At 55.3% G+C, this 13452-nt stretch overlaps 2 protein-coding genes across 7 annotated transcripts in view; one reads left to right on the forward strand and one right to left on the reverse strand.

Moving 5' to 3' along the window:
- The first annotated feature begins 197 nt into the window (after positions 1-197).
- ARL6IP4 (ARF like GTPase 6 interacting protein 4) lies at positions 198-8868 on the forward strand. The gene is made up of 6 exons (XM_069081517.1): positions 198-922; positions 3073-3267; positions 4377-4667; positions 6494-6611; positions 7906-7975; positions 8248-8868. The coding sequence occupies exons 2-6, from the start codon at positions 3084-3086 to the stop codon at positions 8302-8304; spliced, it is 720 nt and encodes a 239-aa protein (XP_068937618.1). The 5' UTR covers positions 198-922; positions 3073-3083; the 3' UTR covers positions 8305-8868.
- A 394-nt stretch (positions 8869-9262) lies between these two features.
- PITPNM2 (phosphatidylinositol transfer protein membrane associated 2) overlaps positions 9263-13452 on the reverse strand; it is a 212667-nt gene continuing 208477 nt past the window's right edge. For all 6 annotated transcript variants that reach the window (XM_069081722.1, XM_069081724.1, XM_069081725.1 and 3 more), the window contains one exon: positions 9263-13233. In XM_069081722.1, coding sequence (XP_068937823.1) covers positions 12910-13233 — 324 coding nt within the window. In that variant the 3' untranslated portion in view covers positions 9263-12909. The remainder of the gene's footprint in view (positions 13234-13452) is intronic.

Raw genomic sequence — 13452 nt, forward strand, 5'->3', positions numbered from 1 at the left:
ACAAAGGCACGATGGGAGGCAGAGCTTCTTGTTTGTCCGGAGCATAATGTTGGAGGGGAGAGGAGATAAAACTGGACACGGAGAGCAGCACCAAGCTCAAGGGCATTGAATGCCGGTAATGCAGAGGTCATTAACCTCTAATGGGTCATGGACCCCCTTTAGCCATCGGGTGAGAGCTTTGAAATCTCGGTCAGAATAGTGTTAAATGCACAGAATAAAATAGAGAATTACAAAGGAAACCAAAAAGATGTGTCTGCCGGCCCAGGTGTGGAGCCCCGGCTTCCTTGGTTACAGAGCACGCGCCCGTGCACGGCAGACTTGGGAGGGCAGGGATGCATGTGCCCTCTTAGCTGATGCCATGCTAACAGGAGGAAACTGAGGCTCGGAGCCCCGCGCGGGGTCACGCACCGAGCAGGGATGTCAGCCCCAGCCTCCAGGTTAAGTTTTCACTAACCGCGGGCATTCATGCGGCTTTTGAAGGTTTGCAAAGCACTACACACATAACAGCCCGGGGAGGTCACTGCTATCACTAGCCCCATTTTATAGGTGTGCAAACTGAGGCAAGACAAGGTTAGGTGGCTTTCTTCGGGCTCACGCAGCTAGCGAGTGCAGTCTTTCCATCAGCGTTCTGGCACGGCGCCATCTAGCTGCCGAACTCGGGAAGTCAGTTTTCCTCGGGGCGCTCCGGGGGCCGGGGTCCTGGCCCTCGAGCGCCCCCTGGCGTCCGGAACTCAGCTCCACGGCGGCTCCCTCCCTCTCAGGAAGTTCTTCGGCGGACCGGAAGTAGGGAAGGGACTGTGCCTGTGGCCGCCCTCGGATCTCGAGCTGGCTCCGCGGGCCCCCGGCGGCCGTTTTTCTCGATGGGTCGTTAGCATCGCGGACAGCCGAGCGGAGTAGCTCCGGGGGCTGCCCTCCAGAGGCGGTGAGGACTTCGGGGCGACAGGGGCGCGGCCTGCTTGGGTAACCTGGGCCTTGCCGCGCTGGGGGAAGGTCTTCCTTGGGACACCGACCCTCCAGGTTGGGGGAGGAGGGAGCTTCCCGGAGGGCGGCCCAGTCCGTTGCGCTTGCGCAAGTGATTGCCCTAGGAGAGCCCGCCCTGGCCTGGAAGGAGGCGGAGCTCTTAAAGGAACCGCCACCAGTTTTCCTGATCCCGGGAGTAAGCTCTAAGGTCAGGTTTGGGATTGTCCCCTCCTCACCCAGCCTTCACCATTGAGAGGGGGCGTGGCCTATACACCCACCCACCCACTCCCCCATCTAGGCCCCCAGATTCTGGTGTTCTCGCCTTCCGGCTGCATGCTGTCCTGGGTTCGAATTCTATCCCTGACTTTCTGGCCGTGTAGCCTCGGGCCAGTCACCGCTCTGAGGCTCGATTTCTACACCTGTAAAATGGGGATAATAATAGCGCCCCCTTCCCCAGGCTTAGGAGCTAGGGCAGCATCTGTAATCCAGGGGTTATTACCGCGAGGTTGAGTGAGGAGAGAGCTGATGGAACCGCAACGAGCACTTATTAAGAGCCTGCTGTATAACAGGCACAGGGCTAGATACAGGCATTCATTAAAGACAATCCGGAAGCATCCATTAAGCACCTGCTGTATGGCTGGCTCCTCGCCTGGGAGCGGGGATACAAAGACAGCCTGCTGTCGTTATTAAGCGCCTGCGGTTTACCCAGCTGTTCCTTCCTTCCTTTGGGTCCGTGCTAGGTCTGGCATACAGCAAGCGTGTAATAAATGCTTGTTGACTGACCATCGGGGAGAGCGTGCACGAGATTTGGGGGGACAGGGAGCCCAGGGCTGTGATCTCACTGGCGAAGAGAACCCTTCCACCCAGGCCAAGCAGGCAGCGCCTCCTGTGGGGCCCTGGCCGGACACTGGGAGTGGGAACCGAGACCCTGATGGCCGGCGAACCAGCATAGTCGGTTTCCTTTGTAATCCTACAGATTTCATTTTATGCATTTAAAAACAGCCCTGGGAGAAGGGCTCCCCAGGCTTCCCCAGACAGCCCCGGCTCTGGGGGGCCCCGGCTGAGTCCCTCCCTCCCTGCCTTCCCTTGATCCCGATAGCCTCATTCTCCAGGCTCCCGGCACCACTGAGCCCAGCTCCTCTTGCTTCTGTTTGGGTCTGTTCACCTTCCCCGTGCCCCCTCCCCAGGGGGATGCTGCCATTGGTATGCTCTCTGTCCCTGTTAGGATTTAAGCTCCTCCAGGGCAGGGCCTGCTTTCCTTTTGGGCCTGGCACTCAGTTGGTGCTTAATAAATTCCTTTTATTTATCCTTCCCATCATTGCTCTCATCTTTCCTTCACTGTTAAACCACAGTTTTATTTGCCCCCTGTGGCCTTTCGCAGTCCTCAGCCTCCCACCAGCTTCCAGCCCACCAGCCGGGCTGTGCCCTGCTGCTGTCTTTGTTGGGCTCCTTTGTGGGGGTCCCGTCCAGGCTCAGTGATCTCCCCTTGGGGACCCAGTGAGACTTGAGCCTGAGCTCAGTGGGCTTCTTCCCTCACCTGTGGCTCTGCCCTGCTCCTCTCCTGGGTCTGATATCCTCTCTCTGAAGGACCCTCGCAGCAGGGCGTACCCCCCTTCTCTGGGTCCTGAGCTCCACTCCCGGCCAGAACACACCCATCTGGCTGTTGCAGACTCCTCCTTCCTGCCTCCCCAAACCTTCCTTTCTCTCCAGGGCAGGCTGCCCTCAGGTCCCGTGGGTACGTCCCCTTGGGCTCCTTCTCTAACCTCTGGCCCCACATTATCGAGGCAGCTGCAGAGGGCTGTGTCCTCAGTCTCCTCAGCCCCCAGTGCTGGGCAGGGGGCTCCTCAGTCAGAGGCTGGAAGGGACCCCAGGCCACTTAGCCTAGCCCTCTTCTTCTACGGAGGGGGAAGCTGAAGCTGGGGCAGGGGGGTGGTGAGGCCACATTAAATGGCCGGGGCCTCTTTCCTCTCCTTTGCTGTGCCAAACTTGAAATCAGGAGGACTTATGTCCCTCTCCTGCCGTATTAGTGGTGGGATTTGGCCTCAGTTTCCTCCTCGTGTGGGGATGTGCTCTCTGGGCCCCAGGACCTGAGCTGGCTCTTTTCCTTTCTAGCTGGCGCAGGCATGGCCCACGGCCGGTCCCACAAGCGCTCCAGGAGCCGCAGCCGCAGTGGCTCCCATGGGCCGCCAGAGCAGGGTGAGAGGAGGAGGAGGAAGAGGAGGAGGAAGAGCAGTAAGGACAGTGGAAGGAGCCCGTCTGCCTCAGGCTCTCAGGGCCCTCGGAGCAGCGTGGCCTCCAATGGGGAAGGTGAGGACCCGGGAGGTGGAGGAGCCAGAGCCAGGGTCCTTGTTGGCCCGGGGTGAGGTGCTAGGGAGGCCCCCCTCAGGAAGTATGTTGTAAAGAGAAGCAGAGTGGGAAGGTGAGGCAGGAGCGGGGAGGGGGCACCTGAGTGAGACTTGGAGGAAGGCAAAGATTCTGAGACATAAGTGAGGAGGGTTCTGCAGACAGCCTGTGCAAAGGCTTGGAGGTGGGAGGTGAAAAGTGTGCTTGAGGGACCCTCAGAAGAGTCCCTGTGGGCTGCCCCCTGGGGATTAAAGGGAGGCCCCCTGGGGATTAAAGGGAGGCCCCCTGGGGATTAAAGGGAGGCCCCCATGGGGGGCCAAGTGCCATGGCTGTGGGCCCCTAGCCTGGGCTGGCAGGAGCTTTAGTCTGATCTCCTCCTAGGACAGGGAGAGCCAAGGTCCAGAGAGATTGTAGGAGTGTAGACTTGGAGCTGGGAGGGCCTTGGAGGCCACTGAGGCCAGCTCCCTCTGATCAGGAAAGATAAGGGCTCCCAGGTACTGAGTGGCAGAAGTGAGATTTGCCCTCAGGGCCTTGGATCCTCCTCTCTGGCAGCCACTGCCTCCTCTTCCCAACTCTGTGTCAGGACGTCAGCCAGAGAAGCAGGATCTCCATTCAACATGGAGGCCTTTGGAATGGCTTCTGTAGTGTTCAGGGAAGCAAGGGTAACATTTTAACTTGAAAATCTCCAGGGGCAGAGGGCCTGCTCAGGCAGGTGCAGTTGCCCTGCTCTCCTGCCCACCTCCTGGATCTTGGTGGCACGGGTTAGCAGCCCATGGCCCACTTTCCAGTGGTGAAATGTGTTATCATTGAGGCTTGTAAGAGATCTGGGTGGGCAGAGTGTGGGGGGTAGGGAGAGCTCACCCTGTTTGAAGGAAGGAAAGGAGGGAGGGAGAAAGGAAGGAAGGAGGGAAGGAAGGAAGAGAGAGGAAGGAGGGAGAGAAGGGAAGCAAGAGCAAGACCGGTCCTGCTCTCCTGAGGGCCATGACTGGCATTACAGGGCACCTGGGCCTCCCTGCCATGGGCTCCGGGGCTCTGAGGAGGCCCCTTCATTGGCCCCCTCTCCTCACGTGCAGAGAGAAGCAGGGACAAGGCCCGGAAGAGAAGGCGGCCCAGGTCCTCCTCTTCTTCCTCCTCCACCTCTTCTTCCTCCTCTTCCTCTTCCTCGGGGGCCTCCAGCGGGGGCAGGAAGAAGCATGGGAAGCACAAGGACAAGAAGAGCTCAAAGAAGAAGGCGAAGAAGAAGCTGAAGAAGAAGAGGAAGAAGAAGAAGAAGGAGAAGTCGGCCAAGGCCAAGGTGGTGGAGGAGATGCCGGGCCCCTCGCTGGACCAGTGGCGGAAAGAGCCCCTGGTGGAGAGCGGCCCAGGTAAGGGGGCTGGGGGTGGGCCAGGCCAGACGAGAGGCTCAGCTTCTCCTGGGGAGCACAGAGGGAGCACTGGCCACGCCCATCAGGCACCCCAGAGCCGGGAAGATGAGCTAACATTTATGTGGCACGTCTGTGTTTGCACAGTGCTTTACATGTGTGATCTCATTTGATCCTGGATCCAGGAAGCTTCTGCCTCTGACCCCTCGTGGCTGCATGCCCCATGGGCAAGTCATTTAAATCTCTCAATGACCTGGACTTGGGGCAGAGAAGTTGACAACCTACTTTGTTAGAGGGAGTTTCCTTATCCAGGAGTACCCCCAGACCATTGACATCACAGGTCTTTATCCCTCTCTTTAACATGAACCAACCCAACACCTGAGACTCATGGTATATGCAGCCTTTCACACCCCTAGTCCCCCCACTGCTTTTTCTTTTAAAATTTATTATTTATTTTTAACACTTAAAACATATAACAAAAAATTTTAAATTCCAAATTTCCTCCCCTCCAACCTTCCCCCACCCAGTGAGAAGGCAGGCAATATAGTATCATTTATACATGTGAAATCATGCAAAACATTTCCATATTAGCCCAGTTGCAAGAAAAAAGAAAGAAAAATAAAGTGAAAAAATTATACTTCAATTTGTATTCAGAGTTCATCAGTATTCTCTCTGGAGGTTGATAGCATTTTCATCAGAAGACCTTTGGAATAGTCTTGGATCATTGTCTTGGTCAGATTAGCTAAATCTTTCATGGTTGATCCTCGTTACAATATTTCGGTTACTGTATATAATGATGTGGTTCTGCACACTTTGCTCTGTGTCAGTCCGTATAAATCCTCCCAGGTTTTTCTGAAACCATTCCCTTATGGCACAATACTATCCCATCACAATTATATGCCACAACTTGTTCAGCCATTCCCCAGCTAATGAGTATCCCCTCAGTTTCCAGTTCTTTGCCACCACAGAAAGAGCTGCTCTAAACCTTTTTGTGCACAGAGGTTCTTTTCCCACTTTTGCAAAGGCTGCATTTTCTCCTGCCTTCTCTAGGACCAAATTTGGTGGTTATAATCACCCCCCCTTTGGTTTCTGGTTGGTTTTGTATTTTCTGCCCACGTGTTGTAATTGTGTTTTTGGTTCTGTTTACACTTTGTTGGGCAAAGGCCTTCCATGATTTAAGATTTTTTAAAATTTTGTTTTTACACCATCTTCATTTTCATATAAATCCCGCCCCCTCCTGATGCCAGAATCATTCCCAAGTCACAAAGGTAGAGAAAAAGCCTGCCCAGAACTTGAATCTGACAGTATGAGCAATTCTTTTGCACCAAAAGCCCCCTTTCTGTTCTCTGCAGAGAACATTGAATTGCCTTTGAAAGATGAGGAACCTCAGGATTTCAGAGCTGGGGTGGCAGCCCACCTGGGGAGTCTTGACTCCTCATCTCTAGCCTTAGCCTCAGAGTTCAATTCCCCAGGCCCTGGGGGTGAGATAATATTTGTGAAGCACACAGTCAGCCCTTAATAATTGTATATTCCCTTCCCTCTTCTCCTTGGGCTGGTGAATCATTTGGCGTTGGGTGACTAGAAGGCCCAGGACCTTCCAGGCCAGAGTCATTGCAGACATAGGACTCGTCCCCTGCCCTTTCCTGAGGGAAGGGCATGTGCTCACTCACAGTCTGTGAGGCACATGCCCTCCTTTTCCCTCCCAGGTGGGGTTCCTCAGGTGTCTGGTCCCCTGACCCCAAATCCAGGGCTCTGCCTTCCTGGGCAGGTGGGGGAAGGCCTCATCTGGCTGGCACTGATCCCTGCTCTTTTTGGGGACTGGGGCTTAGTACTGACAGATGAACAGAAGTCCCGCATCCAGGCCATGAAGCCAATGACCAAAGAGGAGTGGGATGCCCGGCAGAGTGTCATCCGCAAGGTGGTGGACCCTGAGACGGGTCGTACGAGGTAGGGGCGTTTCAGGGGCAGGAAGAAGCCTCCAGGAGCTGGTGCCCCCCAGGCAGCTTGGGCTCTGGGCCCAGTTCCAGCCCATGCTGGGGTGGGGAGAGAAAGGAGCACGCCCATTCCCAGCCATTCCCACCTCCCCAGGGCCTGTGTCTTTCCCTTCCTCCTCCCCCAGACAGCAGCAAGGGCTCCTAGTTGAAATGACCTTTGGTTTGTCCATCCATGCTATGGCGGTAGCTGAGAAAACAGACAAAGGCTGGGAGACCCAAAGCCCTGCTCCCCTTGTTCTCTAAGATTCTCCAGGCAGATTCTGGCCTGAAGTCCCTTCCTGGCCTGGCACCTGCTGCCTGAGCCCATGGAAGGGGAGGTCTTGGAAGGCACAGGCTGGAGATCAGACCTGATTCTAGTCTTGGAGGTGGATGAAGCTGCCCGTGCCTCTGCTGTCAGCTCCAGGGTGGTCTTGGGTGACTGGCCTGACCTCTCAGGTCAGATGATGTGGTCTTGGTTTCCTTGTTGATGGAATGAAGCATGATTGGGCCTAGGTGGTCCTGGAAAGCACCTTTGGTTATGATCCCTCTCTGCTCCCCTGCCGGGATGTCAGGGTCCAGTCTTGCCTCACTGGATGGATAAGGGGAGCTTGAATGCATTACTTGCCTAGGGTCACCTGGCTGGTAAATCGGGGTTTGGAAGCCGGGCCTTGCTCACTCCAAACCTCGTGCTCAGTCTAACCATCCCAGGACAACAGGCTCCTTCTCTCAGGGCCTTGTCTCTCTCTTACCTAGCCCCTTGGAGAGGTGAGAGGGAGACAGTGGTGGACAGGACATACCATGGGAGCCCCTTGACATGACTGAGGTCGTGTTCAGAGCTGGGGACTTGGCTGGCAGCTTGCATTCAATCCTGATTGTCTCAGAATTCCCCCACCCCCCTCCCCAGCCTGCCACAGATCTGGGCCTACTGTGTGCCTTCTATTCAGCAGCGGGGGAGGAAGGCCCTGTGTGCCCTGGGAGGCCCACTGAGACAGTGTCAGGAAAATCTTCCTGGGATGGAGTGGGCTGCCTGGCAGATTGTCCCTCTCACAGCGGGGAGTCTTAATGAAAAAACGGAACAGAGGGTGTAGGGGGGATTCCTTTTGTGCATGGATTAGATTAGATGAGGGCTGTAGGCCAGTGATCCTTTGATTCAGATCCTTTCCTGAGGTCCTGGTTACCCTGGGGGAGAGGCTTCCTGCCTGTCCCAAGGGCCCCCAGCCCAGGCCCCAGGGTTACCCACCCACTTGACCTGTTCTTCTCTGTTCTAGACTCATTAAGGGGGATGGAGAAGTTCTGGAAGAAATTGTAACCAAAGAGAGACACAAGGAGATTAACAAGGTAGTAGCCCCTCCCCCAGCTGCCTGGTGCCCAGCCCCTGCCCCTGCCCATTTCAAGGGTTCCATCTCTTTTTTTGTTTTTTGTTTTTGCTTTTTGGAGGGGGAAGGGCAGGGCAATTGGGGTTAAGTGACTTGCCCAACGTCACATGGCCTATAAATGTTAAACATCCGAGGCCGGACTTGAACTCAGGTCCTCCTGACTCCAGGGCCGGTGCTCTATTCACTAGCCACCCCACAGGTTCCATCTCTTATCTGCCTGTTTATTTCCTCCAGCAAGCCACGAGGGGTGATGGGCTGACCTTCCAGCTTCGAGCAGGTCTGTTGCAGTAAGACCCCCAGCTTCCTTCCTTCGATCTCCTGGTCCCCTGTGCCTACCCCCAGACTGCTGGTCTCCTTGGACTTGGGGGGCTTCCTGGGAGGGTAGCACTGGCTCACTCAGATGAGGGGAATGGTTCCAGCTTGAAGATGCTGGGATTATTGCCACTCTATCCACTAAGAACAGCTGTGTAGGCCAGTATGGGAAGAGGATTTATGAGCTCAGGGACTGGCCCAAGCAGAAATGCATGTTGACACCCACCAACAATCCAGGAGACCTGGACTGTGTCTGCATTTTCATTGTCCTTTTCTCCTTCCTGTAGGGGGTACCTGGGGTGGGGGAGTGTAGGGTCATCTGACCAGACCTGGCTGTCCTTGCCCCCAGACTTAGGCCTGTTTAAGAAGCTGCCACCCAAGGAAAGGCAAGTGGCAGCCAGGCCCTGGAGGCCGTGCTTCAATAGAAGGGGAAGGGGCAAGGGCCCCCTTGCTTGGTGGTGCGTTGGCTGCAGGAATCCAACTCTTGTCCCTTCTGTTTCTAACCAAGGGGTTATCCTGACAATAAAGCCCTTCCCAGCCTCAGGCTCGTGTCTGGTCTCTGTTTGCTGGAAGAGTTGGTCATAATTCTAACGCTGAAGATTTTTGTCATTGGATCCCAGACAATAAAAGATATTTGGGGAAGAACCCATTTGGGGAGGGGGGAGTCTGTGTATTTGGGCTGGAGTCACAGGCAGAGACGCCCGTGGACAGAGCCATAGTGGTGTGAGCACCCGGGTTTTGGGGGTCTCTGCTTTTTTTGTCCACTTGCTGCTGCCAGCAGGCACTTCCACAGATCTGTCTACACTTTGTCCTTGCTCAGAAGTGAAGATTAGCACAGGAATGAAGGCTGTAGGGGTGGGACAGGATGGGACAGCCTACTGGCTGACCTCCTAGTCCCCGATTCTTGGGTTGCTGTCCAATGTACCAGTAAAGAGACTCAGGAAAGAAGCCTTCCCTTTATTCATGTAACATACAGTGATATTGTGTACAGAGTATACACACCCAGGCATTGAACAATGCACTGACAGACAGCAAGGAGAAATAAATGGATGGTCTCACATACAAGCCAAGAAATGCCAACACACAGACGGAATCGAAGAGATGAAACTGGGACATGGCCAACTGGCTTCTGAGCCAGGGCACCCCTGCGCGGGGTGGGCCTTTTAGACCAAGCCTGGAAGGAGTTGAATTTTTTAGCTGCATCCCTAAGAAATGCTTCTTTATAAATAAAATGGGATGGAGATGATCGAATGTAAAATGGACACTTGGGAATAGCAGTAGGTCTTGGGTGAGGTGTCCTACAAGGAGGGAGAAGAGAAGGGGAGTAAGGCTTCTAGATATACTCAGGCAATACAGCAGAGGTGCAGTTACTTGATGATTGGTGTGGGAAGGAGCTGCTTCCCTGCCTGGGGAAGATGTGGTACTTTGTAGGGTTTTTGGTTATGACTGGTGTCTTCTGATGCTGTAAACATTTTTTTTTTTTTTTGGTATTTAAAAAATGTTTCCCAAAAAAAAAAAAAGCTTTATCAACAGCAAATATATCTCATGGAATCGAAAGGGATACGGAAAGGAAGAAGGGAGGGCTCCCCAGTTCTGGTGAGAAGACATTTCCAGCTGTTTGCTCATCGCTGCTTCCACGGCCGAGGGGCCTGTTCTGGCCTGTGCGTGCACACTGGACAAGTTGCTGTGCAGGGACAGGGGGCATTTGGACCGGGGAGGCCAAGACAGCTGGAGGCTGGCGCTATTGCTCTCCTTGGCGTAGTGGAGTGGGGGCAGGGAGCCGTCAAGGCTGTTTGCTGCAGAGCTGATGGCAGAAGTGCAGCCTCAGAAGCAATGGCTGTGGCCTAGTGGGGAGGAGAAGGGCCAGTCGAGAGCTGGCACAGACTCATGGCAGTCTCCTCTGGCCACCGTTATTGCAATCAGGGTCTGAGACTCGGCTCGAGAAGGGTTCTGGGGGGGGGGCAGAGCAGGGGGCATGTGTGTGTGCGCCCTCCTCCCCAAGGCTGTGATTGTCAGGCTGAGGGGGAGTTGGCGGTGGTGAGGGGGGCGAGTCAGATATTGCCTTCTTCAGAGACATTAACATTGGACTTGGTCCATAAAACAATTGCTTTGTACATAATGCCTGAAACAACAAAAGAAAGCTACATCTTAAATATTAATAAGCCCTGAAGGTTCTCTGCCCTCCAGACATTTTCCCTACACAAAATAAATAACTTTCACTCTGTATATACCCACTTTTCTGAACATTTACAGGATACTTTTTCCTCTTTACAATATCTACACAAGAGAAAATGTCAACATCTTTTGTTACCCCCCCCCTCCCCCAAACAAAATGTACAGAAAGGACCAGCCAGCCCCATTTGGTGGCTGGGCACTGGACAAAGGCCATATCCAGATGTTCGGTTAAATCCTTCCTAAGAACCTGGTTCTCAGCTTGGTCAGCTCCTGCAGCCAAAGGTGGCCTTCTCGGTTGGCCACCGACATAAATGGCAAAACTTGAGAAGACTCCACATGGCTGCCCGGAGCCTGGTGGAGATGAGATCAAGGCAACACGTCGAAAAAGTGGATTAGTAGAAACTGGCAAAGGTGCTGCAGGGGTGACTGGTCACTGACCGGGATGAGGTGGGGAGGACCTGACAGTCCGAATTTTCGCTTCAAAACAGTTTGCGTTTTAAAAATCAGCATGAGCCCCTCCCACCTGTCCATAAAGCCCCGTGGAGAGTAGAAATTCAGTGAGAGTTTGGAAATAGGAGTGAGGAAATCCTCTGGAGTGAGGCTCCAATTGCCAGGAGACAGGGCATCTCTAGGCCTGGGAGACGGTGGCAGGGCCCAGAGCTTCCCAAAGCAGGCTGCTTTCACAGTGCTAGGTTTTCACAAAGCAGAGAGGGCTGCCCTTGGTATTGAAAGAGTTAAGAAAACCAAAAGCAGCCAAGTTTTTTTCTTTAAAAAAAAAAAGGACCAAACAACCCAACCCTTTTAGAAATCTAATCATTGACGTAGAAAGGAATAGAAATATAATTCACTGCAGTGGGTAGTGGCAGCAGCAGCAGCAGTGTCAGGAGTGGTGTGGAAAGTGGGGGCTTGGCCAATGATCCAGTTCCAAAGAGAGCAAAACCTGTGTGTGGTTGCCCTCTTCCCTGCACCCCCATCCCCAGCCTCTCTGGTCTGGAGGTGGGTGTTGGGGCCCTCAGGTGCCCAGACCCTGGCTTACTGCTCGGGGCAGGAGATGCCAGGCTCATGGCTGGTCTGGACCCAAGGGGCTCCCCCGCCCTCCTCCTGCTCCGCTCGCGCCCTGCTGGTCAGAGAAATGCAATGCAGAGAGTTAGGCAAGGCTAGGCCGGCAGAGGAGAGGGCAGGGAGCTGGGGGTGGGGGTGACCTGGTGGCTGGCGCGGGGCCTTGGCAACAGAAAGAGCTGCAGAAATAAAGATATGGCCTTTTCCTTAAGCTTTGTACAACAGACTTGATATACACTGGGGTCTCCTTACTGTCCAAAAAAACAAAACAAAACAAAAATCTAAAGCAACAAAGCTGCACAGAACTCTATCCTGGATCAGCAAAATATTTAATGATCATGCACTAGCAACGGTGACGTGTGGCCACATGAGATGGTAACAGGTCTCCATTCTAAAGATCATCAGTGCAAAAAACGATGAGGTTTTACAGTTGAGTGAGGAGTCAAAAGAAGCAGGTGGAACCCCCGGGAGCTGCTGCTGTGTCTGGAGAGAACTCGGGTGCAGGGGCTGGGGCTGGGGCTGGGGAGGCCGGTGGCGCCTACAGCCTTGCACTCGGGTTACCCAGAATGCACATCTCCAGTGCTCTGCAGGGGCTGGGGATGGGGAGGCCGGTGGCGCCTCCAGCCCTGCATTCGGGTTACCCAGAATGCACATCTCCAGCGCTCTGCAGGGGGCTGGGCAGAGAGCAGCACGTGGGATGGTCTTTTCTCAGGGGCCGATGGGGAGCCCTCTGCTTCCCCAACAGTGGGGGTGGGGGAGGGTGTGATTGGCTTGCATGGTTGGCAGATGCAGGATGCTGCCAGCTGCGGAGAGAATCGGAGACCCCAAGCTCCAAAACAGTCGGGGACAGAGCCCCACTGAGAAGTCTCCTTGGGGGATGTGTCCCTGCCTTGCCTTCGTGGCAGCGGATTAGGGGATCCCTTCTCCCTGCAGGTCAGGATCGGGCCCTGCTTCTTGGGCAAAGTGTGGTTAGAGGAGGCTGGCTGAGCCTCCCCGTGAAGGGCTGTCAGGAAAGCCCCCTGGGTCAGAAGGGGATGGGAGTCACCGCTCGTGTCTCCCATCCCTGGGAACAGAGACAGGCCATGTCCTGTGCTTGTCTGTGGCAGAAGCAGCAAAATGCCCGAGGCCTGAGCCCAGACTGCCCCTAGGAGGGGCCTGGGGTGGGGTCCGAGGCCTCCCATCTTCAGCTCTGGCCTCTTCGTCCACTTACAGGCTGGCACCTGCCTGTCTGCCAGGGACCCACAGCCTGCTGGCTCTGTCCCCCTTGCCTCCTAGCACCATGGTGACACTTCCCGCTCTGGGGCCGCTCCAGGGCCAGCTCCTGGGGTGGGAGCGGGGAGGCGGGCACTTCTACTTGGGCCCTGGGGGGGCCCCCACCTCTGGCCGGCGGCCCCAGCAGCCTGTGGCCACGCTCATGCTCCGCTGACCCCGCTCCCGCTCGCGGTCCCGCTCGTTGTCCGACTGGCTTTGCGTCCGCTCGTGCTTGTGGCTGGGCCCAGCGGGCTGGGAGGAGATGGTTCTCAAGAGGTGGTTCCGTTTGCGGAGAAAGTCGCCCTGGCCCGGGAGGCCGAAGCTGCCTTTCCGCAGAGCCATCCGGGTGCTGTTCTTGGCCGGCCGGGCTCGGTGGTTGTACTTGAGCTGAGCGAGGTGGGTGGCGTAGCCTTCGGTGATGAACTGGGGTGAGGGAGGGGGAAGAGAGGAGAGGTGAGCGAGGCTCACCCTGGCCTGCCTGGGGGGATCAGTCACTGATTCACAACTGGGATGGACCTCGATGGTGAGTCTGACCCTCAACTTTTCTCCCCAAACCCTCCTATTTTACAAAGAAGGAAGCCCGGGCCCAGGGAAATAGAAGGACTTGCCCCATGTCAGAGAACACCAGGACAGGGCTGGGGA

This window comes from Petaurus breviceps, unplaced genomic scaffold (genome assembly GCF_028583685.1).
Source record: "Petaurus breviceps papuanus isolate PSGF00001 unplaced genomic scaffold, PetGlider_PUasm1.0 99, whole genome shotgun sequence".
Classification (NCBI taxonomy): domain Eukaryota; kingdom Metazoa; phylum Chordata; class Mammalia; order Diprotodontia; family Petauridae; genus Petaurus; species Petaurus breviceps.

What these genes read in the sequence shown, in the direction of transcription:
- ARL6IP4 (XM_069081517.1), top strand. Translation starts at nt 3,084, where the DNA reads ATGGCCCACGGCCGGTCCCACAAGCGCTCCAGGAGCCGCAGCCGCAGT. An exon ending in CGTGGCCTCCAATGGGGAAG is followed by an intron (nt 3,268 to 4,376) that starts GTGAGGACCCGG and finishes CCTCACGTGCAG; the next exon opens with AGAGAAGCAGGGACAAGGCC. An exon ending in GACACAAGGAGATTAACAAG is followed by an intron (nt 7,976 to 8,247) that starts GTAGTAGCCCCT and finishes TATTTCCTCCAG; the next exon opens with CAAGCCACGAGGGGTGATGG.